Raw genomic sequence first — 13,914 nt, 5'->3', positions numbered from 1 at the left:
ACTCATCAGCCAAGCTGCACTGTAAAACCTCTTCAGGTTAAGCCAACTTAGATATACATTTTTTTGCTGCGCTGTTTATTTTCAATAAGCACATACATGTACATAAGACTCATTTCTGTAGAAATCAAAGTTGTTTACTCGTATGTATAGTTCGAGGGGATTGGGTCCTCCGACGTATTCCATATCTATGACATGTAATTACCACAGCTGTGCTGCTTCGGAAACTTTTTTCGGCTCCTGCGTCGATGACGTCGATGCGCCGTCGTCGAGGACCTCCTCCGACGTCATCCGATGTGATAAGTAGGGCGCACGACGCCCGTAGCCTCAGTTCTGTTTTTTCCGCGAACGTGTTGCTTCGTGTTTCTCGGTTCAACGCCTTGACTCTTTGGAGTTCTGTTCTTCTCGGTTCTTCGAACCTGTTCGTTTTCTGTACATCCTTCGTGTGAAGATGTCTTCTACTTCGTCTTCGACCCCGCGTCCGGGTTTCAAGAAGTGCGGGGAGTGTGGGTCCAAGATGTCGGTGACGGACTCGCACGACGCCTGCCTCTGGTGCCTCGGGGAGGCCCACGACACGGATGACTGTATCGACTGCCAGTCGCTCACGTCCAAAGCCTTACGCGAACGTAAGAAGTTGTTGTCGGTAGGATGATTCGAGGGGTGACTCTCCGCGTCATCATCGGAAGTCTCGTGGGTCTCCTTCTAGGAGTCGGTCTCGCCACTCCTCAGCCTCTTCGAGGCATTCTCGGAAGCGCCGACACCGGTCGTCTTCCAGGTCCTCTTCGGAGGACTCTGCCCGGCACGTCGCTTACCCCACCAGCCGTGCGACGCCGGAGGAATGGGCTTCCTTTGGGAAGAAAATGCTGGCGATTCTTGAGTCGCAGGGTACTAAGCCGTCCACGCCCCCGAGTGGGGTCGGTCGTGAGAGGTCGAGAGACACCGCTCGCAAGAGTGGTCGGCACGAGTCACGGGAGAGGTCCCGTTCGGACAAGGAGACTCGTTCTCGACGTACCCGTTCCAGGTCCCGGTCCTCGACGCGTTCGAGACCGTGTGCACCTGTGAGGTCTTCGAAGAAGACATCGACGTCTGAGGCGTCAAGGGCGTCGACGGGCTTTCTCGAGGCTCCGGCTCCGAGGAAGTCGTTGAAGCCGTCGACGCTCAGGTCGTCGAGGGACACGCTTGGGGCTCCGGCCTCGAGGGCTGTGTCGACGCCGCCGATACTGGAGGCGCTGCATCTGACGCCGATTTCCTCGACGCCGATCCTCTCGGCGCCGATGCCGGTTCTCCCGACGCTGGCGCCGATTCGCTCGACGCCTTTCGTGTCGGAGGTACCCCGTGGCACGGGTGGACCCCCTCGGAACGCTCTGGTTAAGAGCAAGCACTCTCGGGTGCCTTCTTTTCGCCACCTGGACTATATTTCAGAGGCGGATAAGGATTCTGATGGCCTGGTTCCTAGTCAGGTTCCAGATGAAATTGTCTCGGGCCATAGTCAGTTTGACGATTTGAGACAGTCACTGCATGATGCCAGTGGACTGGACACCTCTCCGGAGGTGGAGTTTTGTAGGCCTGAGCCTGGCTCTCATGCCGATTCCTCGTACCGGCGCCTTATGGCTAGGGTTTCTGAGTACTTGGGATGGTCTGCTCCCCCAGGGGAGTTTGTGCAGGATGATCTGACGGACATCCTTGATGTTGGTCCCCCAACTGACCCGGTACTGCCGTTCCATATGGCTTTACAGAGAAGGGTGGCGGCGGCTTGGACTGCTCCGGAGAGTCTCCCGGCGGTGGGCAGATCCTTGTCGCGAAAATACCGTCCAGCCTGTAGCGACCCCTGCTACTTGACCAGGCACCCCACTCCGGAGAGTTTGGTGGTGCAGGCGGCCACGGCCCCGGCAAAGCAGGCGTCGTACCCTACCATCCCTCCTAATAGGGATGACAAACGTTTTGATGGCTGGGCGAAGAAAGTGTTTTCTTCTGGTGGTATGGCGCTTCAGGCGGCCAACTCCATTTGTGCCTTGTCTCGTTTCACGCACACTCTGTGGAACTGTGTTGCGTTAGCGGCTGAACATATTCCCGAAGGGGACGAACGGGATGGTTTCCTTGCTATGGTCCAGGATGGTAAGGATGCCATGTGTGAGTCCGTTCAGTCGGGTTTGGATTTAGCTGAATGCGTCAGTAGGTCCATGGCGGCGAGCACCGTGATACGCAGGTTTGCGTGGTTGCGGAAGTCGGGGTTTGCTCCTGATGTGCAGTCCCGGCTCCTCAACATGCCCTTTGACGGTGAACACCTTTTTGGCAGCAAGGCTGACGAGAGCCTTGAGAGGTTGCAGACCTCAAAAGCTGCAGCAAAGTCGTTGGGCGCTGCAGTTCGCCAACCTCTGCCTTTTCGTCCTAGGGGACAGCAGTGGAGGGGTGGTTCCTTTCGCTATTACTCGTCCTTCAGTAAAGCGAGAGGAGCTGGTAGTCAAAGAGGCCAACGCAGGGGTACCAGAGGTGGACGACAGGGTACCCGTGGTGCCAAGGCCGCTCGGGCAGTTGCCTCTTTGCCCTCAGGTAACGCCGCAGCCGCTCCCACTCAGTCATGAGGCCATGTCCCATGGTTCGCCGGTTGGGGGAAGGCTGGCGCAGCATCTTGTAGAGTGGCTAGCCATTACTTCAGATGTGTGGGTTCTGGAGATCATAACCCATGGCTACTGTCTTCCCTTTCAGCACAGGCCTCGCGACAATCCACCGGGGAACCTCTCTTTGCAGAGTCCGGATCCGCTCCTTGCGCAGGAAATTCATGCCCTGCTGGAGAAAGGCGCCATAGAACTGGTGCCTGTAGCGGAAAGGAACAAGGGATGGTATTCCCCTTATTTTTTGATTTCCAAGAAAGACGGGGGATTGAGACCCATCATGGACTTGCGCGGTTTGAACAAACTCCTCAGGAAGGACAAGTTCAAGATGGTTACTCTCTCTCAAGTCCTCCAGGCCCTTCAGCTTCAGGACTGATTGGTGTCACTCGACCTCAAGGATGCTTACTTCCATGTGCCGATCCATCCCAAGCACAAGAAGTACCTGAGGTTCGCGGTTGGCGACTCGCACTTTCAGTTTCGGGTCCTGCCGTTCGGATTGACCTCCGCCCGAGGGTTTTCACCAAGCTCATGGTGGTGGTGGCAGCGCATCTCAGGCAAGGGGGGATTCACGTTTACCCCTACCTGGACGATTGGTTGATCAGGGGGAGCTTTCCCAAGCAAGTCCTGGATCATCTATCCATCACCTGCCACTCCCTTCACAGTCTGGGCTTCTCCCTCAATTTAAAGAAGTCCCATTTGACGCCAACGCAGCGGCTCCAGTACATCGGAGCAGTGCTCGACACTTCCCTGGGGCAGTGTTTTCCTCCCCAGGTGAGGGCTCTTCAAATTCAGCAGATGGTGCACAAGTTTCAGCATGCCCAGACGCTCCCAGCGTTCGAGTTCTTGAGGTTGCTCAGCCTCATGGCATCCTGCATTCTTCTGGTGCAAGAGGCTTGTCTGCGGATGAGATCTTTGCAGTGGGCACTCAAGCTCCCGTGGTCTCAGTCCTCCGGCAGGCTGTCGGACCCAGTTCAGGTGCTGCCCTCGGTCACCCAGGACCTTCTGTGGTGGGCCGTCGAAGGCAATCTGATGAAGGGGGGCCCCATTTTGGCTGCCCTGGCCGGAGGTGACGATCGTGACTGACGCATCCCTCATGGGATGGTGAGCTCATGCCAACGAGTTGACAGTCAGCGGTCGTTGGTGTCCGTCGGAGTCCAGACTCCATATCAATCTGTTGGAGCTGAGGGCCGTCAGGCTTGCCCTGAAGGCTTTTCTGCCGACTGTGCAAGGAAAGAGTGTCCTGATTCTAACGGACAACACGGTGGCCATGCACTGCCTCAACAAAGGGGGGGGGGGCAGGGTCACTTCCTCTGTGCAGGGAGGCGATGCAGCTCGAGTTCTGGGCCATCCAGCAGGAAGTTTCGATCTCGGCTGTTCATCTGGCCGGAGACGACAACGAGACGGCGGGCGCTCTGAGCAGGCAGAGCACGATCTCTCACGAGTTGGAGCTGGCTCAGGAGATTCTCCTGGAGATCTTCGCCATTTGGGGGACCCCTCAAGTGGATCTCTTCGCCTCCAGTGTCATCCGGAAGTGCGAGAGGTTCTGCTCGCGGGAATTTCCTCCAAAAGGAGCCTTAGGAGACGCGTTCGTGGTGGAGTGGTCATTCCCACTGCTGCATGCGTTTCCTCCAGTCCCCGTCATCACGCAAGTACTGCGGAGGTTACGGAGGTTCGGTTCCCGGATGATCCTCATTGCTCCGGCGTGGGCCCAGAGGACGTGGTACCCGGACCTTCTCGACTTGTCCATCTGCCCTCCACGTCGTCTTCCCTACCGAGACGATCTGCTCTCACGGGAGGAGGGGGTCAGGTTCTCCATCCAGAGGTCATATCCCTCAACCTTCACGCTTGGTTTCTGAAAGGTTGAGGTATAAGGATTGGGACCTCCCTGAAGACGTGATGGACGTGTTGCTCTCGGCCAGGCGGCCGGCAACATAGTCTATATACCGTTGCCGTTGGAGAAAGTTCTGCGACTGGTGCAGAGTTCAGAATGTGGATACTTTTGAGTGTGACATTCCCATGGTTGTCTTTTTTTTGCTTTCCTTGGCCCACAGGGGCTTGCAAGTGGTCACCATTAAAGGTTACCTGGCGGCGCTGTCCATATTTAAGCGCTCATCTGAAGAATGTTACTATTTTAAGATTCCTTTAATTTCTCAGTTTTTGAAAGGGCTCACTAATGTGTTCCCTCCGTCACCTTTTCTGGTGCCCGGTTGGGATTTGAACCTTGTTCTTAAGTTTCTTATGGGTGCTCAGTTTGAGCCTTTGCATTCTTGCCCTTTGAGGCTGTTGACTCTGAAAACTGGGATTTTGGTTGCGGTTACTTCTGCTCGCAGAGTGAGTTACAGGCACTTTCAGTTAAGCCACCCTTCACTGTGTTTCATAAGGACAGGGTTGTCCTTGGAGTTTGTCCTTCCTTTCTTCCGAAGGTGGTTTCGGAATTTCATTTGAGCCAGAAGGTTGTTCTTCCGGCGTTCTATCATCCTCCACATCCTGGTAAGGAAGAGGAGAAGCTCCATAGGCTTGATCCTAGGAGAGCATTGAGCTTTTATTTCGCGCATGTCCCGGGTCAGAGTGGACGATCAACTTTTCATTGGTTACACTGGAAAGCATTTGGGACAAGCTGTGACGAAACAGACGTTGGCTTGTTGGATTATTTTAGCTATCTGAGTGTTACCGCTTGGGAGGTAAGGACCCTCGGGCTGGCTTGCTGGCCCATTCTACCAGGGGAGTGGCTGCGTCTACTGCCCTGCAGAGGGGTGTTCCTATTCGTCACATTAGTGATGCAGCCACCTGGGCTTCAGTACATACTTTTGTACGTCACTACTCCCTCGATTCCATCCGAGGGCAGGATCTGGCCTTTGGCAAGGCAGTCCTTTTTCCACAATTTGATTGGGCATGCTAAATTTGTGTTCTAAATTCTTTTCCCACCTCCTTGCTTGGTACTGCTTTGGGAGTCTGTCATAGATATGGAATATTTCGGAGGACCCAACCCCTTGAAGAACAAGTTACTTTCTTACCTGGTAACGTTCTTTCGCTGGGATGGTCCAACGACATATTCCATATCGCTCCCTCCCCACTTTCCCCGCTGCAGAATATCTTTTGCGATTGCAGCTTGCGTTCCGCAAAGCCTTGTGTGTCTGACTGGCAGAAAACTGGTGTCACACGTTCTGGGGGAAAAAACTACAACTGAGGCTACGGGCTTCGTGCATCCTACTTATCACATCGGGTGACGTCAGAGGTCGTCATCGGGGACGGCGCATCAACGTCATCGACGCAGGACACAGACGCCGAAGATTTTCCGAAGCAGCACAGCTGTGGACATTACCAGTCATAGATGTGGAATACGTCGTCGGACCATCCCATCGAAAGAACGTTACCAGGTAAGAAAGTAACTTGTTCTTTGACGAACGTGTACTAGTGGCTTTTAAACTGGTAGAACAGGTCTCCTTTCCTATTCACCCTTAGCCACGTCTCAATAGAGGAAAAAGTAGTGCCGAGTTACGGAAGCCTGTGATGTGTTTGGTGATGGTGGACGCTGTTACAGGCAGTTCTCCAGCATGGGGTCTGGCATGGATTCACATGCTCATGAATATTCCTCGGTAAAGAAAAAAATCAGTATCAGTTTTGTTTCTGATCTGTCTTTCTTAGTAGTAACCAATCACTGATCTCTGGGTCATACTGCCCCCAGCCAATGACTGCCATCTACCTAAGCCCCTCCCCTGGCAGCCATCCTCAGATTTTTACCGCACGTTCAAGTGTTGGGAGTCCTCGTGTTTTAGCTCTCGAGCTTTTACTGCTTTTTCGCACTTTTTCGGGAGATTTTTCTCATTTTTTCAGTTAATCGAGCCTCAAGCTCCACCGTTTCTACTTCCGATAACGGGGACCCGTTTCGGAATTCTTCTACGCCCCTCAAGGGTGAAGTTTTCATCGAGTTACGCTTCTTGGAGGATTCCAGAAGATCTGTGGCCTACCTCAACGGACATGGCCCAGGACAAGGGAACCTCGACACCCGGATCCAAGCTGTTCAGGAGCTGCCCAGGATGCGGATTGCAAAATGTTTTCAAGGAGGACGAGCATTCGAGATGTCTCTACTGCCTTCATGAGGACAAGACGCACGTGGAGAAGGACTGTGCGTTCTGCAAGAACCTGTCGGAACGGACCAAGCAAGATCGTTGTTCCCGCCTTGCCGCCTGGCTGGAGAAGGGCACAGCAGGTGAGAAGGCGAAGAAAAATTCTGAGCGGTCTTCTAAATCCTGTGAGGGCGCCCCGGCTACAGGGGCCCAACATCAGGCCAAGCACCGCGAGCGCCGAAAGGTCGGGCTCCTCGGCTGCCAGGCAGGGTGAGACTTCCCCGGCACGATCAACTACGAGCCAGCGCTCTGGTTCGGGGAAGAGGAAGTCCGAGAACCCGGGTAAGCTTCTGGAGAGGCCCCGGTCGATCTCGAAGGGAGCCGAGGGGGAGCGAGGCGATGACCCTCCCCCCAAAGCAAAGGCCCAGGACGCACCTAAGGTGGTGAGGGCCTTGATCCACCTGGCAAAGGCCTCTATCGAGGTTGTCGCAGCAGCCCTGGCGAAGCCGGCAGAGACTACGCCAGTGGAGGCGGCCTCGTGGCCCGAGTTTCCCTGCCGCCACGGAGGGAATCCTCGTTCCGGACCATCGTTAAGACCCCCGTGAAGACCCCGGCGGAAAGAGGGGGGGGCCCGGGGGCAATTAAGGACTAGGATTCATCCTCTGAGGAGGATCCGGTGGAAACCGTGAAAGGCCTCAACGAGAGGTTCATAGGCCTCAACGAGAGGTTCGAGAAGGTTCAATCCCAGGGGACGGTTCCCGCTGATGTGATCGAAGATAGCGACGACGAGGGCCCAGTGGAGCATCCATCCCGTCCTTCGCAGCCATTACCTGAGCCCCAGGGTAGCTCCGTGGCCATTTTGTTGGCGATCCAATCGTTATGTACTAAGATGAGAACGAGGTTACCACGGACCCCGATGGAGGATCCAGAACCAGGCCCGTCGGTAAGCCCTCCGAACAAGCGGAGGAGAGTCCACCCCGCTCCGCCCTTCATGACCGCGAGGTCTGTGGACCCCTCATCCCCCTCGCCGGACCCTAGAGGGGATACGGGGACGGACGACTGCGGCGATGACACAACAGACATCGTGTCATCACCCACCCAGACCCCCCCCCGGGCTTCTCCGCCCAACGAAATTGGCTCTTTTCACGCCATGATAACCAGGGCATCCGAGCTCTTCCAGCTCTGCCCTGAGGCACAGAAAAAGGAAGGGTTTCTTTACCAACGACGAGAGGCCAAGAGAAAGACGGTCAACGCGGTGCCGTTGCTCGACGACATCTGGGATGAGGGGCTGGCTATCCTCAAGAACCCTTCCACGACACCCGCCAAGAGGGACAGGTACGAGAAGAAGTACCGGGTCCCCGATGCCGTGCCCTTGTGCCTCAGGGCCCAGTCCACGCCAGACTCTCATCTCGGCAGCGGCCAAGAAGAAAGCAGCAGGGGCGGCGGCTTCAACTTCCACTTCCCCGCCGGACAGCGAGGGCAAGAAGTTGGACTCCATGGGACGACGAGTCATCTCGTCAGCGGCGACGACGATTAAGGTGGCCAATGCCTTAGCGATAGTGGCCCGTTACGACAGGGAGCTTTGGTTCAAGATAGCTCCTCTGCTAGACTTCCTACCGGACGACAAGAGGGCGGAGGCCCTACAGATTCTGCAGGAAGGAGAGGTGGCGTCGGATCACACCATAACGGTGGCAACGGACATTGCCGATACCGGATTTCGCCAACTGGGCAACGGGGCTTGTCTCCCACGACGAGGATGGCTCAAGGTGACGGACATTCGCCAGGTCGTCCAGACCAGAGTTTTGGACATGCCGTTCGACGGCAACAACCTGTTTGGAAAAACGGTGGACGAGTCCCTCCAGGCCATCAAGACGGAAACGGAAACAGCCCGAGCCCTAGGAGTCCTTCAGCAACGGCAGCCCTTTCGGAGCTCTGGAGGCAGACAGGGAGCATCCAAGGGATCCAGCGGCGGCTCTTCTACTTACCGCCAGGCGGCCCGCTCCTCGTCCCAGGAGGCCTACAGAGGCCGCGGCAAGCAAGGAGGGTCTCGCCGCAGTCGGCAAGGAGGCCATGGCGGCAAGGCCTCTTCCAAGCAGGACTGAACTGGCCGTTGCGTCGGGCCCCCACCGAAGCACCCCGGTGGGAGGCCGGCTGACTAAGGTCATCAGCATGTGGGAGTCCATCTCCACCGACAGTTGGGTGCTGGACACCCTGGCCCGCGGACACTCGCTGGAATTTCAAAAGAAGTGTCCTCTCATTCCTCCCGTGGCCAGGAAGGAGAATCACGTCCCTCAACTGCTGTTGGAGGTAAGAGCGATGCTCAGGAAGGGGGCCATCAAGCTCGCCCCCAAGAGGCTCCGGGGCTCCGGAGTATACTCAAGATACTTCCTCGTCCGAAAGAAGACAGGTGGTTGGCGCCCCATCCTGGACCTGCGTCGGTTGAACAAGTACATCAAGGCACAGAAATTCAGGATGGTCACCCCCCAGCATGTATTGGGACAGCTGGAGGAGGGCGACTTCCTATCGTCACTGAACCTGGAGGATGCTTACTTCCACATCCCCATTCTAAAAGGGTCACAGAAAGTTCCTCAGATTCGTAGTCCAGGGGCGTCACTACCAATTCAGAGCCCTGCCGTTCGGATTAAAGTCGTCATACAGGGTGTTCACCAAGTGCCTTGCACCGGTGGCGGCGCAGCTGCGCCTGCAAGGAATCCACGTCTTCCCCTTCCTGGACGACTGGCTAATCCGTGCAAGGTCAAGAGAACTCGCCATCGAACACACGGCGAATCCCAGCTCTGTGCAGGCGGACGGTCCTCGCTATCAACTACCCCAAATCCCATCTGGTCCCGTCGCAGGTGGCACTGTTTCTGGGAGCGAAGCTCAATACAGTGAAGCGATTGGCATCTCCGTTGGAAGAAAGGACGAAGGTCGTTTTGGGCATGTTGCAGCGCCTGTTAGCCATAGAGGTGGCCAGAGTGAGGTCCATCAAGTCCCTCCTCGGGATGATGTCCTCGTGCATCTACCTTGTGCCCCTTTGCAGACTCCGGATGCGTCCGCTACAAGAGTTCCTCGACACCCGCTGGATTCAAACGGCGGGCTGCTTCGAAGACAGGATCCCACTCGATAAGGAGTTCCGTCGGACGATCCTATGGTGGGGTGCCCGTGCACACCTCTCAGCAGGCATGGACTTCCAGGCCCCAGCGTATCAGGAGACGGTAACGACGGACGCCTCCCTGGAGGGATGGGGGGGCCCACACCAGAGATCTCCATGCAAGAGGCCTCTGGCTCCTAGAGGAGAGGTCTCTTCACATCAACATCCTGGAGCTACGAGCCTTGTTCTGGGCGCTCAAATCGTTCCTTCTGTCCCTCGAGGACAAAGTGGTGAGGATCTTCACCGACAACACCACCACGATGTTCTACATCCGGAAGCAGGGAGGCACCAGATCCCCCAGCCCTATCCAAGGAGGCCCAGGATCTGTGGCACTGGGCTGTCGCCCAGGGGATGTTTCTGGTTCCCTTCCACCTGGCGGGAATAAAAAACACCATCGCCGACTCGCTCAGCAGGGAGCTGCGCTCGTGCCACGAGTGGGAACTACGCCAGGACCAGGTGGATCGGCTCTTTCAACGATGGGGCAATCCCAAGATCGACCTGTTCGCGACGGCGACAAACTCCAAGTGCCAGAGGTTCACCAGCAGGTTCGCCCAGCCGAGGAGCATGGGCGATGCTTTCTCGTTCCCTTGGGACGGCCTGTTCTTGTACACGTTCCCTCCGTTGCCGTTGCTGCTCCGTCTCATCAACCAGCTGAAGAGGTCCAGGTGCAGGATGATCCTCGTCGCACCGGCGTGGCCGAGACAGATCTGGTTCCCCGACCTTCTGGACTTGTCAGCGTCCCCACCTATCAAGCTGCCGACGGACACGGATCTTCTCTCCAGGGAAGGAGGCGCCATTCTCCATCACGACCCGGTGTCGCTGAGCTTGCAGGCTTGGCTCCTGCTGCACTAGAGTTTGGAGGATACGATATCCCGGCTGACTGCAGAGAGGTTCTTGCAAAAGCCAGGGCATCCTCAACTCTCAAATGTTATGGACATAAGTGGAAGAGGTTCTCTGTCTGGTGGTGTGTATAGAAGATTAACCCTCTGCAGATTACGGCCCCTCAAGTATTGCCGTACCTACTGTCGCTGGCCAAAGCTGGACTGGCTCACGCCTCCATCAAAATCCATCTGGCTGCCGTTTCCTGATACACCAGAACTACAGGACTGGCGTCCTTGTGGTCTCATCGTCTGGTGAAGGAGTTTATGAAGGGACTATTCCGATTGTTCCCGGCGTGGGAGCGCAATGTGGTGATGACCAGGCTCATGGGGGGGGCCCCATTCGGGCCTATGCACTGGGCGCCGTTGAAGTTCCTGTCGTGGAAGACAGCATTTCTTGTGGCCATCACCTCCGCACGACAAGTGGGAGATATCCAGGCCCTATCTTGCAAGCCTCCATACTCGACTTTTCACGACACAAGGGTGGTGCTGAGGTCGCACCCCTCCTTTATGCCCATGGTGCCATCGGACTTCCACCTTGGTGTTGCCAGTTTTCTTCCCGTCGCCTTAGTCTCCGGCCGAGAGGACTTTGCACTCGCTGGATGTGACTAGAGCGCTGAAGTTCTACGTGGACCGCAAGAAGAGTTTTCGGAAGACGTCACAGCTGTTTGTGAACTTTGGACCTGTGAATCAAGGGAAGGCTCTCGAAGGCTTCCATTTCCAGATGGCTCTCCGGCTGCATCATGCACTGTCACCGGTTTAAAAACCGACCGCTGCCCAGCCGCGAGAGCCCATTCGACCAGCGCTATCGCTGCTACCACGGCGTTCCTGTCTGGTGTGCCCCTGCTGCAGGGCTGCTACGTGGAGGTCGACGCACACCTTCATGAGATTCTACTGCGTCGATCGGGACTCCAGGGAGGAGTCCAGGGTCGGCCAAGCAGTGCTGCGCAACCTGTTCGCTTAAGGTGAGCCTGGTGAGGAGGTAAGATATGCTTAATGTTGAGTTGTTGTATTGCTCAATGTTGAGCCTGTTGCCACCTCCCGTGGTTGTGCATGTGTATACTGCTTTGTATTCTTATATTCATGAGCATGTGAATCCATGCCAGACCCCATGCTGGAGAAGGAACAAGTTACTTACCTGTAACTGTTGTTCTCCAGCATGGGTCTGGCATGGATTCACATGCGAACCCTCCCTCCTTCCCCTCTGCGGCTCTTCACTTGGTCATACTGCCACTTTACGTGCTACCAAATCTGAGGATGGTTGCCTGGGGAGGGGCTTAGGTAGAGGTCAGTCATTGGCTGGAGGCAGTATGACCCAGAGATCAGTGATTGGTTACTACTAAGAAAGACAGATCAGAAACGAAACTGGTACTGATTTTTTTTTCTTTACTGAGGATTCCCGGCCTGAGGGGGGAATATTCATGAGCATGTGAATCCATGCCAGACCCATGCTGGAGAACAACAGTTACAGGTAAGTAACTTGTTCCTTATCCCAGGAATCTGTACGTGGTCATGGGCTGCCAGTTCAAGAATAGCCATTGTTTCAAAGGTGTACTCTACAAAACAAAGGTGTGAGTCTGCACAACGCAAACATTGTTTGAAAAGTGTGGGAAGTATGTGACTCAGGGAGAAAAATGTGTGGGCCCACATGGAATGTCATACTGGGTTTCAAAGTTTCTAGTTCGTGTTATGTAACAACTTCTTTCCATCCTCCTCATTCAATTCTGTTGCTTTCCAGGTACCGTTGGCTTCCCAGTAGAAGAGGCGGAGTGTCTGGATTTGGAGTGCCGCCACCTAGCATGCGGCGGGCTGCTGAAGACCAAGGTGCAGCGGGTGGAAGACATGCCTGGGGCCAAGGGTTTCGGCTAGGTGAACAGTGACAGTCTCCCAACACTCCTGTCAAAGAACATTGCTGTTGCACATAGGAACTCTGGCACAGAATATTTTGAGGACCATTCTTTCTAGTGCTGTTGGATTTAACCCACAAATAATATTTTCAGATGTGAGGCAAAGTAAACATTTTAACAGAAAAAGTTAAAGTAGCAAGTACTGATCAACCCAGTGATCCTATTCTCCAGTATCATCAACATGGTCTTCGGTTCACACAGGCCTTCGATGTCTTTTCGTCATACCCAGTACACGTCTGGATTCATGAAGATGGCGCTTCCTTTTTCTGTTAAGCCTGGTCTCTGATAAATGGAGCATGTGTAGGAATTATTTTGATGCAAAGCTCTTTTTGTCTTGCTGGCAGATTTTTTTTTGCCATTCGTATACATCTTTACATTTTTTTCTGATTTCTTGCTTTTTCTGGAAGCCTTGTTGCTGTAGTTTCATTTATCATGCACCCCTTGAGGAAAAGGAGAGGATGCAAAGCGGGTTTCCTTGAAACGCATAAATGCTAGTTCGTTAATTGTTCGTTCCTACAACCCAGCTTGTAGTTTGCAGAGGATTTTGTAACGTTTTACAAATGTTTCCCTTGGGTGTACTGCTCTAAAATGGAAAAGCTGAAAGTATGTTTTTGCAAGCATGATGTACACTGTTCGTCTAGCGGCGACTATGGCACCAAGGAGTACATTATACATGTTCATCTCTGCTTTTACATTGGGTTCAAGTGGATTAAAGCATTTTATTTTCAAGGGAAAGTGGAGTAATCCTTTTATGTACATTTTTGACAAAGCCATGCGTATGTTTGTGCCTTTTTGCACAAAGAAACGTGATTGTGATCTCACGAATTATAGAATTATTTTTAAGTCTACTCTTTGTGTCCCGATTATGATGGATTGGGGTTGAGCGTGGAGGTTGGGTGGGCCCTGATGTTTTTTTCGTACAGTCAATCACGTGATCACCCAGCATCTGTAGTAATTTATGTATGTCATAGAAGCGATTCTGATAAAGTGTAAAATCGCAAGCAGTGGTCCATAATGTCTTTTATGGATGTCGGCTTAAGTCGCCATTTTGTTTTACCAAAAGGGCACGAGCAAGATGCTTCCTTTCAAATGGAAGTGTATGAAAACACGATTCCGGTCAGGTAGGATACTTACATAGTTCATATGGTGAACTCTTGCCGAATTGTTCTCCACCCATTCTTTAGCATGTTGGGTCACTGGAACAGCGTTTTCTGCTGTAACCTGAGGACACTGGTGGTGTTTGTCGGGCCATTGTGTTAGTAGGAAGAACGACAAAATGTTTAAGTCTCGTATGCCAACATG

At 54.2% G+C, this 13,914-nt stretch overlaps 1 protein-coding gene across 1 annotated transcript in view; it reads left to right on the top strand.

The window, feature by feature from the left end:
• Positions 1-13,347, top strand: part of DERL1 (derlin 1) — a 191,895-nt gene extending 178,548 nt beyond the window's left edge. The window contains exon 8 of the mRNA XM_069621572.1: positions 12,444-13,347. Coding sequence (XP_069477673.1) covers positions 12,444-12,585 — 142 coding nt within the window. The 3' untranslated portion in view covers positions 12,586-13,347. The remainder of the gene's footprint in view (positions 1-12,443) is intronic.
• Positions 13,348-13,914: the final 567 nt, after the last annotated feature.

Source organism: Ambystoma mexicanum, chromosome 5q (genome assembly GCF_040938575.1).
Source record: "Ambystoma mexicanum isolate Mex_15411 chromosome 5q, UKY_AmexF1_1, whole genome shotgun sequence".
Classification (NCBI taxonomy): domain Eukaryota; kingdom Metazoa; phylum Chordata; class Amphibia; order Caudata; family Ambystomatidae; genus Ambystoma; species Ambystoma mexicanum.
Note: the sequence above shows the minus strand (reverse complement) of the source record. Positions and strands in the feature narration are given on the sequence as shown.